Consider the following 16,866-nt stretch of genomic DNA (forward strand, 5'->3'; position numbering starts at 1 on the left):
TTGTTAACTGGATCCGTTGTCGTTCCGTCGCTGTATAAAGCGAGTTAACGAATTCGCTATAAATCCGAGCTTGTAGCTTCGCGATTATAAACCATTTACGCGTATCATAAAATGACATGGCTGCGCGCAAAGATCAGTGAGGTGACGGATGTAAATGTGACAATAGGTAAAATCTGCGGACTCGTGTTCATTATTATTTATTTCTGTGTGTAACTTAATCTATGTAGTGGTTTTTTTTAAAGGATGATAATGGAATGGTAATCCTGTCTGCGCTAACGGTATACGCTGGCGGGATACTAGTGAGGGATGATAGGTAAGAATGAAAAGGCAGCTTAGCCCATCGTAATGAATTTAGGTGGAATTCAGTACGATGGTTTCCAGGAGGCACCACGTAGAGATCTCCTCGTCCTCACAGGGTATATTGCTAGCAATGCAACTGGTAGTCCTCATTACTAACAATCCCTTCCCCCTTGTGTGATAGGAACGTTACAGTTTGGTGGTTTCCAAACAGCTTGTCCAAATGCTCCTTTAAGAAAAAAAAAATTTTTTTTCTCTTTCTAGTTTACAAAAGGACGTCCCAGAGTCCACTAAGCATTGCATTCTTCTGGAAAACTTTATGATAATTCAATTAACATGATTAAAATATCTCATTAATAATAATTCCGAGGCGGCTCACTCCCGGGTAAGATGCAGAAAGCGGTTTTTCTTTGGCGACTTGGTCTCTTAAAGAAGACACATAATGTACTTGGACATTGCTTTGCCCAAAGGTTAGACATTCGCTTTGATCTTGAGGTTGGACCTATTTTGCTTCCATTGGGCCCGTCTTTAAACACGCCCATGCAGACGTGCGTCGCGTCTGCGCCATCACTACTCACTCGATATTGATACGGTGACTTAATTTAATGATGATTGCCCGAAGCTTTTGTAGCGGCCGTTACTGCGGCACTCCGTTGGTATAACATTATTACGCCCACCAGTTCTAAAGAGGTCGCCCTATTCGCACATCGATTTATAAAAACACGTAACAGGGGTTGCTATGGAGCGAGACGTGGGTGGGATTTAGCATAATCCTTTTTTTTAAACGATTTTCGAAGACAGGAGAATTTTTCAATTTGTTTGTAAATTTTGTATTTAAGTGATTACGTCGCTAATGCAGACGTTATTTTGAAAATTCTTTGGGGTTACTCTTGAAATAAATTAGAATAAATCGATATTGAAATTAAGACGTTTCACATTCTCGAATTGCAATACTAGTGACATAATGGCTACATATTGTTTTAGTAGATGCATATTAGTTTAACTTGCCAGTGCAAACTATTGTAAACCGATCTCAATGATAATTTAATTCTTAACTGGTGTAACCTTCCGTTAGACCGCATTCAAAGTCGGGCAGCTCGAATTGTTGACGATTGCCGCCTTACTGTGCGGCTCGACTCACTGAAACTGCGTAGAGATGTTACATCTCTGTGCATCTTCTATCGAATTTATCATGGGGAGTGCTCTGAAGAATTGTTCGAATTGATAACTGCTGCTGATTTTCACCATCGTACTACCCGCCATAAACTAAAATTTCATTCCGAACATCTGGACGAGTGGCGGTCCTCCACCGTACGTTTTTCAAGGCACTTTCTCCCACGCACAACCACTCTTAGGAATCAACTTCCAGCAGCAGTATTTCCGAACCGATACGACAACATAACCTTCAAGAAAAGAGCATATTCCTTTTTAAAAGGCCGGCAGCACACCTGCAATGTTGTTGTGGGTGATCATGGGCGGCGGTAGTCACTTACCATCAGGTGAGCCGCATGCTCGTTTGCCCCCTGTGTTGTAGAAAAAATGTGTGCAGTATAAAATTATCATTAGCTGTAGATTGGATTGATATTAATATTAGATTTAAGCGTAGACCTGATTATTTCAATCGATAGAGTTCGCTTTCGTCAGTGTTGCCAGACTGGGTGGTTTTTTCGATAAAAATTTCGTTGTATTCGCGAAATAAAATCGTAGGGGAAATTAAAATAAAATAAAAAGTATTTCAGTAATTGTTAGTAATCTAATTATTGATAGTTCCTTTTAAGTATAAATGGCGTTTTTTTTTGTAACTAGTATGGCGGTATATAAATTCAGTAAACAATGACAATGACGGTAGCAACATGAGGTGAAGGAGTAACGTGTACAATTGGTTGTTCTTTTTATGTAGTTCGCATAGTAGTTACGTAGTAAAACATAGTGAAAATCGACACAAGTTCATTATTAGATAGAAAAAAAAATTGATACGACATCGTAACCTGAAGGTCTCTTAAGATTTCTTAAAAGAAACGATCAATTTACTTTTTAAAAGGCTGCCAGCATATCTGCAAGTCCTCTAGTATTGCGGGTACTCATAGGCAGCGGTAGTCACTTACTATCAGGTGAGCTGCATGCTCGTTTGCCTCTTGTGTTATAAAAAAACGAAATTGAATCAATTCCGAAGAAAAAAAAACATAGCACCTATAAACAAAACGTCCGATTCTCATTTTATTATTTATACCAGCCGTTAACTGTTCACTGCTGAACATAGGCCTAAGGAGGGTTTTGCCAGTAGTTGCCACGGTTGGCAAGCGGGTTGGCAACCGCAGTTAGGCTTTTGTTGATGTTTTAAGAGGGATGCTGCTGCCAATCCCGCGGCCATTATGTTCTTTAGTCGCTTTTTACGACACTCACGACAAAGGAAGGGGTGGCCTATTCTATGCCGGGACCACACGGCCAATAAAGTATATAAATAAATAAATTCCTAAATCACTCCAACAATTCAAGTACCGTTAAGTTTAAAGTGTAAACTTAAAGAAAGTTCGAAGTCCGGCTAGCGTCCGACTGGAAGTTAGCCTATTTGAAACTTTGTATTGCACTTGGGCCCCAATGGACGTCATTGAATACCGTCTCGGGCCTCGATTGCGAAGCTATTTTTATGTTGAAAGTTGCAATGCGGCAGTTATGATATTTTAAATACACTATCGGGACTTAACGCGAAGCAATTTTCTTTTGATGGATGATAATGAAATGGTAGCCCTGCCTGCGCTAACGGTATACGCTGACGGGGCACCAGTGACTAATGATAGGTGGGAATAAAAAGACAGTCCAGGGGGGACCACGTCAAGGTTGATCTGACAGGGTATATTGCTAGCAATGGAACTGGTAGTCTTCGTTACTAACAATCCCTTCTTCCCTTTTGTGATAGGTACGTTACAGTTTTTTTTTTATGAGTGAAAATGGTATGTTAACCCCGCCTGCGCTAACGAGATACGCTGGCGGAGCACCAGTGAAGGGTGATAGATAAGAATGAAAACAGACCAGTCAGCCCATCATGATGAATTCATCAGAAATTAACCATGATAGTTTCCAGGGAGAACCGCAAGGAGGTCGACCTGATTGGGTATATTGCTAGCAATGGGATTCTCAGTCTCCATTACTAACTTCTACTATCCTTTTCCCCCCGGTACGTTACAGTTTGGCCCGTCAGCGTTTATCGATACCGTATGCGGGGTTACCATTTGATTATCACCCAATAAAATCTCTTTACGTATGCCTATTACTAAATATTAGTTGTGTATTTCTTTTTTTAAAACACAGATTTTTTTTACACATTTTTTTATAGATATAGTAAATGTATCGGAGGGAGAATTGTATAAACTACAAAAGTAGTTTGCTTGGGTACTTCTGTCCTATTTATGTTTCTACTGTGAAGCAGTTGTGTTTGTATGGCTGTGTTTCGGTTTGAAGGGTAGGATATGACGGTAAATTTACAGTTTACAGAGGAATAACACCTTAGTTTTCAGGAATGGCAACGCATGGGGGTATCATGGGCGAAACAGTATACTCTGTTTGATCCATGGTACTGCTCATGTCTATAGTTGACCGTTACCACTTTCCATCACGTGGACCGTTAGCTTGTTTGCCATTCTAATTTGCATAAAAAAATATATTAGAAGAAATATTTTAAGAATTTTCATATAGAAACAGCAGGGCGGTTATGAGAGCTAAACGAGTAAGAAACGAGCGCTCGCTGAAGGAAATTAAGTGAAAATCGCTAGAGCCACGACACCGTTTGCATTCTACTGCTAAACGTAAGGTATTCGCAGCTATATGTGCAATACTTTGCAGATACTTGCACATCGAAGTCATTTAAAAGTGCAGTTAGGTTTTTCACTTCACAAATAATATTGTAGATTTTTTTTATGAGCCTGTGTATACAGGTTGAAATAAAAATTATAAGCACTTTTTTTAAGTGTTCTCAATTCTAATATTTATCTTTATAAAATATGGGTCGTTGTACGATACATTTTTTTTACTGGTTATTTAAATAGAATTGTTTTGTTTAATTCCGCTAACATTAGTATGTGTGTGACTGCCAACACTCGAAGATTGACCACCACTGTTACTAGCAGAAGTTCCACAACCTTCCATATTAGCCAATAATCTCTGACTACAATTTTGTAAAAAAAATCCTCAGATGTATACACAGCTATATCAAAAATACAGATTAGAAGGTTGTCGCAAAAAACATAGCGACAGAAAACAAAGTTTAAAAAAAGAGACTACCATTTTGTTTATGTATGTTTTGCAACACGTGTTTTATCTTTAAACGAGGCATTTTTAGGCAAATTTTTTAAGTCTCCCATACTAATTCAGCGGCTGGAAACATCATTTCAGTGTGGTAAGTTCAAATTGTCACGTATTAACTCATGTTCTTTTACTCTTCTTCTTTTAAAACATATTCAGTTTTGTCATTAAAATTCTCCCTTAAAAGTTAGCAAAAAGTTTAGATTTTACCCTATACAGATAGATTATGTTGCCGTGTGGTCCAGACGTAGAATGGATTATCCCTTTCTTTTCTTTAGACATCGTAAGAGGCGACTAGGGGAATTTAATAATCCAGAAGCGCCTCTCTTAAAACATAACCAAAACTTAATTGCGCTTGACATTCCGCCTGCTAAGCGTAACTACTGGAAACATCCTCAAAATTCCAAGAAGAAATGGTCCACAGTCTTCGATTTTACAAGTGGCTTGAGGCCATCCTTATGGCATGCCTCCCCCATAGATGCTGGAGGAATATGTTCAGCAATGGACAGTTGTGATCTGATAGGATGATGATGGCATAGATTATATACATAAAGTGTCTCATTACAAATGCTTTGGTAAAACTAGGTTACATTGTTTATCTATATGTGAGTGTTTAGTTCTCCTGGGAATTCCTTCAATGGACTGAACACAAAAGTTTTAATACTTTAAAACTTTTGTGTTAGCTACTGCTAACAGTAATAAATTGAATAGGTACTTTGTAGAGTTATTTACCTATGTCTATTGTTTTGTTTGGTTTAACATTTGTATTTAATACAGTTTTCTTATTTAAAATGTATTAAATTGATAATTGATTCGCTAGTCTAATGTAAAGATTAATTCAGACTTAAGATTTTTGATAAAAAATATTCACCAAGTTTTTATTTACATCAATTTGTAATGGCTTCCACTAACCCAGCCGCTCAAATGATTAAGTAGTTACAAGATTATTTGGAAAGAAAAATCTAAATATCTAAGGGAATACCTTCGAAAGATATCTTCCATTTTACAAATATAAAAGAGTATTCCGTTTTATTTTTTATTTAATCCATTAAGATGGGATCCTTTAGACGAGGTCCGATTCAAATGTTTCTCTGATCGTAATCTCAAAGGAAATACGGTATCAGTCCTAATTTATTTCGTTGAGATGTAATGTTAATAAAATCATCCTTAAACTCTTAAGGCTTTCACTCGTTTTATTAGTGTACTCAACGTGTATGTATACATTTTTGATGTAAATGAGCGCTTTTGTAGAGAAATGGTGAAATTTTTGTGCACGTAAAATTTTAAGTTGAAATGCGCGGAACGCGTTGCTTCACAAAGAACCCAATAACTGTTCCCTAACACGTACATTAGTCACAGAAATGGAAACGCCGACACGAATTTGTTCAACTGCTGAAAACAAAGGACAACTTTCTTCTTTTTAACAATTTACATGGTGTACCTTTGAGATGAATTCTTATTTATTGACGTGAACTAGCCGCGGACGGGACGAGGCTGGTGACCAAAGTAAAAAAAAATTAAGTGACAGTTTAAAAAGGCGGGAAATATAAATATTTTTTTAAAATGTTCAAGGTTATTACAATAATGTTCATGATGATTGTGTACTGTTATTGCTTGGAGAATAATGATTTGGTGGCGACAGAATCAAGGGCAAAGAAGAAAAGGAACACTGCTAGATTATGGGGTGAGTGTTTTGTTTTTTTTTAAACTTAGAATGGCAAATAAGCTGACGGCCCACCTGATGGAAAGTGGTAATCGTCGCCTATAGACATGAGCAGTACCATGAACATAACAGAGTATACTGTTTCGCCCATGATACCCCCCATGCGTTGCCATTCCTGAGGACTCAAGTGTTATTCCTCTGTACTCAGTAAATTCACGCCATATCCCACCCTTCAAACCAAAACACAGCCATGCAAACACAGCTGCTTCACGGTTGAAACACGAATGGGACAGAGGTACCCAAGCAATCGTATTTTTGTACATTTGTACAAAGTCTCCCTCTGGTAAATGTGTATTAATTTTATAATGAATAATGTTTTTTAGGAACTACGTATATATTGCGGAGAAAATTTAAGTTTTATAGGCAACCAAAGGGAGAAACGAAATGTAAGTGTTCACGTGTATCTATCAATCTTTCTGTGACAAACAAAGAAATAAGAAAGCATTTGACATTGAACTAGAAATTATCCGAAATATCTATTTATTGTTCAAACAACAATGAAAATTAATACTTATAAGAAATACTTATAAGAACTTATAAGAAGGTACTTATAAGAAATTACAAGACGGTTAAATATTGTATAATAGTAGGTAATAATCACTTGAAAGAAGGTATAACACCTTAGGTTGTCAATCCTCAGGAATGGTAACGCATGGAGGAATCATGAGCGAAATAGTGTACTCTGTTATGTCCATGGTACTGCTCACTATAGGCGACGGTTACCATTTCCCATCAGGTGGGCCGTCAGCTTGTTTGCCATTCTAAGTTGCATAAAAAAGAGATTAATAAGAGGAATAATGCATTTTTTTATCTTTAATTATTTATAAACCGCGTCCTGGCATAGAATGGGCTATCTCTTCCTTTCGCGTGGATGTCGTAAGAGGCGACTTAGGCACCTTAATCGTCGAGGGATGGGCAGCAGCGTCTCTTTTAAAACATCACTAAAAGCCTAACTGCAGTTGCCAACCCGCCTGCCAAGCGTGGCAACTACTGGCAAAAACCCCCAATAGGGGAAGACCTATGTTTAGCAGTGGATAGTTAACAGCTGATGTGATAATGATGATTTTGTTTTTTAAACGGTTTTATTTAGCTCGACCTGTACGGTATTTATTTATTTGGGTCAAAATTAGAAATTGGAATTTAAGCACCTTCCCGTTGTCAGATTGATCTGAAATTTGGTACACACATTTAATATAACATTAAATACAATACAATATAATAAAATCAATAACATTATAAATCTAAGATGGCCGCGGATACAAAATGGCGGATTACATATTTTTCCTTAACCCCCGCAATATGGGTATCAAATGAAAGGGCTACACTAGTAAAACACGATGATTATGTCAAAATTTAAAATTCAAGATGGACGCCGTTCCAATATGGCGGACTAGGTACATATTTTTCCACAACCACCACAATATGGGTATCAAATAATAGGACTACACTGAGACACCCAGACACTAGACACTCGGACACTAGACACTCAGACGCTAGACCCTCAGACACTAGAAACTCAGACACCCAGACCCTAGACACATAGACACTAGACACTCGGATACAAGACACTCAGAAACTAGACACTCGGACACTAGACACTCAGACACTAGACACTCGACACTTGACACTCGACACTCAGACACTAAACACCAGACACTAGACACTAGACACTCGACACTAGACACTCGACACTCGACACTCAGATACTCTGACACTAGACACTCGACACTCGACCACTAGACATACAGACACTAGACACTCGGATACAAGACACTCAGACACTAGACTCTCAGACACCCAGACACTAGACACTCGGACACTCGACACTCGACACTAGACACTCAGACACTAAACACTAGACACTCAGACACAAGACACTCAGATACTAGACACTCAGACACTAGACACTCAGACACTAGACACTCAGACACTAGACAATCAGACACTCAGACACTAGACATACAGACACTAGACACTCGGATACAAGACACTCAGACACTAGACTCTCAGACACCCAGACACTAGACACTCGGACACTCGACACTCGACACTCGACACTCAGACACTAAACACTAGACACTAGACACTCAGACACAAGACACTCAGACACTAGACACACATCTCACCAGATGGATGGTGATGATGTGGTCTTAGACGAAGCTTGTGGACCCGAGAATAGCCTATTCACAATTGCTTTAAATTAGTTGTGATTATTTTTATTATTAAACGGTTTTATTTAGCTCGACCCGTACGGTATTTATTTATTTGGGTCAAAATTAGAAATTGGAATTTAAGCACCTTCCCGTTGTCAGATTGATCTGAAATTTGGTACACACATTTAATTTAGATGACAATACAATATAATAAAATCAATAACATTATAAATCTAAGATGGCCGCCGATACAAAATGGCGGATTACATATTTTTCCTTAACCCCCGCAATATGGGTATCAAATGAAAGGGCTACACTAGTAAAACACGATGATTATGTCAAAATTTAAAATTCAAGATGGACGCCGTTCCAATATGGCGGACTAGGTACATATTTTTCCACAACCACCACAATATGGGTATCAAATAATAGGACTACACTGAGACACCCAGACACTAGACACTCGGACACTAGACACTCAGACGCTAGACCCTCAGACACTAGACACTCAGACACTCAGACCCTAGACACACAGACACTAGACACTCGGATACAAGACACTCAGACACTAGACACTCGGACACTAGACACTCAGACACTAGACACTCGACACTCGACACTAGACACTCGTCACTAGACACTCGACACTCGACACTCGACACTCAGACACTAAACACTAGACACTAGACACTAGACACTAGACACTCAGACACTCGACACTCAGACACTAGACACTCGACACTCGACACTCGACACTCAGATACTAAACACTAGACACTAGACACTCAGACATCCAGACACTAGACACTCAGACACTGGACACTCGGATACAAGACACTCAGACACTAGACTCTCAGACACTTGACACTCAGACACCCAGACACTAGACACTCTGACACTCGACACTCGACACTCAGACACTAAACACCAGACACTAGACACTTAGACACTCGACACTCGACGTCACTCGACACTCGACACTCGACACTCGACACCCGACACTCGACACTCGACACTCGACAATCAGACACTAAACACTAGACACTAGACACTAGACACTCAGACACTCGACACTCAGACACTAGACACTCGACACTCGACACTCAAATACTAAACACTAGACACTAGACACTCCGACACTCGGATATAAGACACTCAGACACTAGACTCTCAGACACTTGACACTCAGACACCCAGACACTAGACACTCAGACACTAGACACTCGAAACTCGACACTCGACACTTGACACTCGACACTCGACACTCGACACTCGACACTCGACACTCGACACTCGACACTCGACACTTAGACACTAGACAGTCAGACACCCAGACACTAGACACTCAGACACTAGACACTCGGATACAAGACACTCTGACACTAGACTCTCAGACACTTGACACTCAGACACCCAGACGTTAGACACTCAGACACTAGACACTCGACACTAAACACTCGACACTTGACACTCGACACTCGACACTTAGACACTAGACACTCAGACACCCAGACACTAGACCCTCGGATACAAGACACTCAGACATTAGTCTCTCAGACACTTGACACTCAGACACCCAGACACTAGACATTCTGACACTAGACACTCGACACTCGATACTCGACACTCGACACTCGACACTTGACACTCGACACTCGACACTCGACACTCGACACTCGACACTCAGACACTCAGACACTAGACACTCACACTCAGACACTCAGACACTAGACACTCAGACACTAGACACTCAGACACTAGACACTCAGACACTAGACACTAGACACTAGACACTCGACACTCGACACTCGACAGTCGACACTCGTCACTCGACACTCAGACACTAAACACTAGACACTAGACACTAGACACTAGACACTAGACACTAGACACTAGACACTAGACACTAGACACTCGACACTCGACACTCGACACTCAGATACTAAACACTAGACACTAGACACTCAGACACTGGACACTCGGATACAAGACACTCAGACACTAGACTCTCAGACACTTGACATTCAGACACCTTTTTGGCCTCAGTTCCGTCGAACCCAAATGTACGAAACAGATATATCATCAGTTTTAATTGACTTTGGCACAGACGGCATGCACGTTATTTACCCTAAAGCCATACAGTCTCCAGCAAAATTCAATTATGGTACGGCTGAAAAAAGAATGTTGCCCTTAGTTTTGTCATGAGCATTCACCGTCCATAAAATGCAGGGCAGCACCGTCGACCATGCAGTAGTATATTTGGGCTCAAAATGGTTTGAGGAAGGACAAGCATACGTGGCTCTAAGTCGAGTCAAGTCTCTGGAAGGGCTATGTATTGAGGAATTAGATTGTACTAAATTATCAGGTAAGAAACCATGTAATAATGATGCACTGAATGAATTAAATAAAATGAGGAATATTCGGTAAACAATTTCACTAAATACTAAAAACAAGAAAATAAAAATCGGTAAAAAAACTTTTAAGTTAAACGGTTTTATTTTATGTGCACTGAAAACTACAAAATAAATAAATAGTTACTTACCTATCAACCTACGTAGGTGATCTCGGTCATTAATGTCTCTGATGGTAGTGGTTGTCATAACATGAACCATGTCAGCGGCCGAAAGGCAGTTCATGAGAGAACACTAACACCAGGGTTTGCTTGGTAGGTAAACTAAGCAGCCCGCACTATAACAAGTAGGTATTTTGACCTTCTAGTTCAGAAATATTTTAGTACTAGGCAGAATAGCTTTTAGGCATATTAGACTAAAATAAAAACGTGGGGCCCCTCTGAAATCATACCTATAGCAGAGCATATCTTATACTTTGGTAGATCATGAGCTCGGCGTTCGCTGGTGAAGCCGTAACGGCTGGTTATTGATGGTCAAAACCTCCAGTTACGATTATAGTAAGTCGATTCAGCGGACCCTGGACTCCGGAGCTATGAGGTTTCGGATGCGACCGGGATAAACCGCTAGGATGATGATGATGACGATTATAATAAGTCGATGCAATCCACACTTAGTATAGTAGAAAGTAATACAGAAATAGTTAATGGGCCCCACGTTTTTATTTTAGTCTAATATGCCTAAAAGCTATTCTGCCTAGTACTAAAATATTTCTGAACTAGAAGGTCAAAATACCTACTTGTTATAGTGCGGGCTGCTTAGTTTACCTACCAAGCAAACCCTGGTGTTAGTGTTCTCTCATGAACTGCCTTTCGGCCGCTGACATGGTTCATGTTATGACAACCACTACCATCAGAGACATTAATGACCGAGATCACCTACGTAGGTTGATAGGTAAGTAACTATTTATTTATTTTGTAGTTTTCAGTGCACATAAAATAAAACCGTTTAACTTAAAAGTTTTTTTACCGATTTTTATTCAAATGTGAATTTTTATTTTTACCAAAACATCAAATTTTTTTTTTAATTAATATGATTATTTAAGACTTTTACTCAATCACAAAATTGTATCATTTTTCACTACGTTTTGCCATGTGCCACAAAGTTCACCTACCCTTTTCTTCTCTTATCCCATTCTTCGTATTTCTATCTTCAGTCATATTTTACTTTATTTTGTATTTATATATACACCTTAATACAATTTACAAGTACCAAAAATGTCAAAAAAAAAATTCTTAAATTTCTTCACTTTTATTTCTCAAAAATTAAGCGTACAGAAATTTTTTTCCCAATATTTAAAAAAAGAGAACAATCTGGTACGCTAGTCGCTTCTTATATACCATATCTCTAAAATTATAATTTTAATTTGGTCGTTTAATAAAACTAGGTATGGACAATTCAAAATAAAGAAATGTGAAGCTGTTTTGATAATTGTATAAAAAAAAATTGCCTTTGGAATAATCATTTTAAAGAATGGTTTCACAATTGACTTCAGTGCTCATAAAACAGACCATGTTTAGTTTGGTTTCAGTGTTTATATCATTGAATCTTTTATTTACTTACGTTTTCCTTTCTGTTGCAGCCATGATACTTCTCTTCGCGTTCTCAAAAGTGGCAGCTCTTAAAGTGGCAACGTTCTTCATCTTTATGGCGTTCTTCCAGAAAGTCTTCTATATTGTGGGTTTACTGCTCAATTACTTCTTGAAGAGTAAAGCATCTAAACCGCAGCCGGTTTACGGGGCACCCCAAGATTACAATACAGTGGGTTATAGCTACGGTCCTCCAGAAGAGACCTTCCCATCTCAGGAGCCAGGATTGCCCGGCATTTCGGAACTTGGCGGCTCTTTAAATTGGTTGCTTAATAAAAATCCATAGATAAAAAAATAGTATTAAATACGATTATTAAATTATTTATTAAATTATACCTTCGTTTTTAATTTACCTTTGAAGTTTTGTTTTACACATTTAAATCATTTTTAAAAAGGAAGGCACTCGAATTTTGTCTGTATATTCTTGTGGCTATATAACGTGGTATCTTTACTGCTGAATCGATTTTGATAATTCTTTTTGCGATCGGTAGTAGGTATTCACCGTATCATATTGCATTATGTTATAGTGACTGAAGCAGCCATTTTTACACGTTCTTATAATTTTGTTCTTTTTGTGTTCTAAATTTAAAACAACTTATGTGTTAACGCAAGATTCTATTGATCGTTGATAACTCTTATTTTAAAATAAGAATACAATATGGTAGAAATAATAAACAGCAAACTCTACTGAGTTCAAGGCGGGGTGTTGCCACTTTATCAATTTTCTATCAGCTGAACAATGGGGAAAAATCCAAGGTATTATATGACCTGATGCCATCGTCACTCTTTTATCATCATACCTCTTTCCATAGAGCTGGAGTTCACCTTGATTTCTTGGGTGCATGGTATAGTACTATTGTTCCTGCATCCCGTTCATTTCTATCTCGTCCATCTAGATTTTAGAATTAGCTCCCGTCTACAGTTTTCCCTTTACGATATATTAGGGAGAATTAAAAAAAAATGTGTTAACAAACATTTAAAATACCGGCAAGTGATAAGCAACTCCTCTCGTGTTACAAGTGTTCATGGGCGACGGTAGCCGCTTTCCATCAGGTGGACTGTATGCTCGTTTGCCTCCCTAACAATAAAAAAAGAAGGTTCATCAGTGAATTAAATTTCTTTCAGTGATCGAGTAATCAACATCCAAACATATTTACCAGAGGGAGACTTTGTACAAAAGTCGTTTGCTTGGGTATCTCTGTCCCTTTCGTGTTTTAACCACAAAACAGTTGTGTTTGCATAGCTGTGTTTCGGTTTGAAGGGTGGTAGGCGTGAATTTACAGGATACAGGGGAATAACATCTGAGTCCTCAGGAATGGCAACGCATTGGGGGGTATCATGGGCAAAACAGTATACTCTGTTATGCTCGTGTCTATAGGCGACAGTTTCCATCAGGTGGGCCGTCAGCTTGTTTGCCATACAAAGTTTTATAAAAAAACATTTACAAATATGTTTATAAACATTATAATGATTCTAGATTTATCTTCCATTTGATTAATAGTTCAGTTATTACAAGATATGTTTATCGTAGACCTCAACTAGGGGTTGGTTCTAAAATATCACTTTAATTGGATTTGACGCCGCCGTCCGCCGCGATGATCCTTTATTAGCACGTCATAAACACGTCACTCAAACCTGCGGATAAAAGTTTTATTTTTGCTCCTAAAATCGGCGGGGTTGTATCAAGGACACGATATTAAATAGGTATATTTCTCTTAATGTTTTCCATTTTTATTTAACCATATATAGTATAGTTTGCATGGTCCCGGCATAGAATGGACCACTTCTTACTTTCCTGTGGTAACTTAATGGTAGAAGGATGAGCAGCAGCGTCTTAAAACATTTCTAAAAGTTTAACTGTGGTTGCCAACTCGCCTGGCAAGCGTGGCAATTAAATGCAAAACTTCTTTTTTTTTATTTATTTTATACAATTTAGAATGGCAAACAAGCTGACGGCCCACCTGATGGAAAGTGGTAACCGTCAACTATAGACATGAGCAGTACCATGGATATAACAGAGTATACTGTTTCGCCCATGATACCCCCCATGCGTTGCCATTCCTGAGGACTCAGGTGTTATTCCTCTGTACCCAGTAAACTCACGTCACATCCCATCCTGCAAACCGAAACACAGCCATGCAAACACAACTGCTTTACGGTTGAAACACGAATGGTATAGAGGTACCCAAGCAATCTTTTGTACAAAGTCTCCCTCTGGTGAATTTTCGAATTTATTCTCTTCTGGGGAAGGCTTATGTTCAGCAGTGGACAGTTAACGGCTGAAACGAATGAAAGAATATAAAGTATTAAAAATTATATTATAAATAACCTTATACTTTATTAGATTACACAAAAATTTTATATAAAAAGTGATGCGAATTTGATCGATCCAGTAAATGTGTTTTAACAAAAAACGACACGAGCTACCCTTGACTCGATATAAAGGTAGGGTTCCTTTACATCATCGAGTCCTTAACGGTTTAATATTAACGGTTTCCGTTATGAATACAGTATGACGTAGGATTTTTCATTTATCCGCTATCAATATTTCGTCTACGCGTGTTGTATTTTCTGACTTTTGAATAGCACTATGAGAAATAGGTAAAATAGACATAGTTTTCTTTGAAATAGTTTATTAAATATTTTTTAATTGAAAATATATAATAAAAAATATGCTGTAAACACCGTAAATTACTCAATTCGAGGAAAAAATTAAAAAATATTGATATTTTTTTTGGATATAGTATAATGAAATGTAATGAAATAAGTTTATTTGTATTAAATAGTTTAAAGTTATTACAAGCCACGTGGTATTATTTTGGCACCTGTTTAATTGCCTTAAAAGATGTAGCCATGCAAATATTTTACATTTTATATAAAAAAAACCGGTAAACAAAATTATAATTCAATTACATTATTTAAATTGACCTTTCATATTAAAAGTCTAGATTGTAGTACATTATGTCATTTATACATATGTCTACACATAACAACTAATACAATAAATTTACAAAATAGAAAAATGTCAATAGAAGGGGGTAAAAAATAATTAAAATGTCACGCTTAACACTCAAGATATTCCTTGATACTATAAAACAGTGATAGGTCTTATTATGGAAATGATTATCTTATAATCATCACAGACAAGGAAATCAGTGTTAGCAAAGAGAAATGCTCACTTTAACAAATACTGCAACAGATAAAGACACTAGATTTTACCCGCGACTTTGTCTGTCTAACCAGTACAGTCTATGGTATCTGGGATCACATGACAATAACTATGGAAGGGATGACCCATGTGCCAAGTATCTGGGATCACATAACAATAAGGAAGTAAGGATAGATATACGAGAAAAATATACAGGAATCCTGTTAAAAGAGAAATCAAACTTAACATAGTGACGTGTCTCAAGTTGGCGAGAGAGGGTTCACTCTGTTATAGGTATCCCAATTATTGGGACGGAGTGTTTTGCATTTTATTTCCTCTCGTGAACCGCTAAGGAATATATTTTCCGATTCTACCGTACAGTATCAGTACTCTTAGGTAAAAATCAACGGGTACTCTTTGGACTCGCGAGGTTTAACTTCGAACATTTGATAAAAGAGTTCACTTTGTTTAAATTACACGGAAATATTTCGGTAATTCCTTCAAAGGAATTACGACAGAATTACTGAGAATTGATCCTACTTCAAATCGTATAAGATTCTTCATTTCATCCGATAAGATCGAACTCGAAAGTTATCTTTTTTTTTATACAACTTAGAATGGTAAACAAGCTGACTGCCCACCTGATGGAAAGCGGTAACCGTCGCCTATACACATGAGCAGTAGCATGGACATAACAGAGTATACTGTTTCGCCCATGATACCCCCCATGCGTTGCCATTCCTGAGGACCCAGGATTGGCAAGAAGTCACAACACAAGCAAACTATTTATATCGATTTAAATTGAAACTAAAGTATTAACTTTAGTTAATATAGTCTGTATGCTTAATAAATAGGTATACTAAAATATTATAATTATTACTTGCCATAAAGAGAAACGGACGCGAAAAAACAAAATTTGAAACCAATATTATTCGATGCTCCATCTAAAACGTTCATTTTTGAGACCATTTTCATTCTATACTCCATCTAGAAACATATGATCAACGGTTTTCCAAGTAATTCAATTGTAGCTGTTTACTTTCAAGGTCTAGTCATAAAAAAAAACTTGATACAAATGATTGATATTTCTTTTATATTTTGAAATTTATCCCTTGAACCTGTAGAGAGGGGAGCTCCACAACCTTCCATACATCCTATAAGCGACCTCTCTGTATGTAATTGGATTCATTTTGTGAAAAACGCAATCGTCTGTACTAAGCAGAATCTACCTGTCTATGATAAAAAGGAT

At 37.9% G+C, this 16,866-nt stretch overlaps 1 protein-coding gene across 1 annotated transcript; it reads left to right on the plus strand.

Moving 5' to 3' along the window:
- Window positions 1-6,159: 6,159 nt before the first annotated feature.
- Window positions 6,160-12,755, plus strand: LOC128200525 (uncharacterized). Its single transcript, XM_052894218.1, has 2 exons — window positions 6,160-6,280; window positions 12,463-12,755. Exons 1-2 carry the CDS (start codon window positions 6,160-6,162, stop codon window positions 12,753-12,755), a joined length of 414 nt encoding a protein of 137 aa, XP_052750178.1.
- The last annotated feature ends 4,111 nt before the right edge of the window (window positions 12,756-16,866 follow it).

Source organism: Galleria mellonella, unplaced genomic scaffold (assembly GCF_026898425.1).
Source record: "Galleria mellonella isolate WM207_F2 unplaced genomic scaffold, CSIRO_AGI_GalMel_v1 utg200, whole genome shotgun sequence".
NCBI lineage: Eukaryota > Metazoa > Arthropoda > Insecta > Lepidoptera > Pyralidae > Galleria > Galleria mellonella.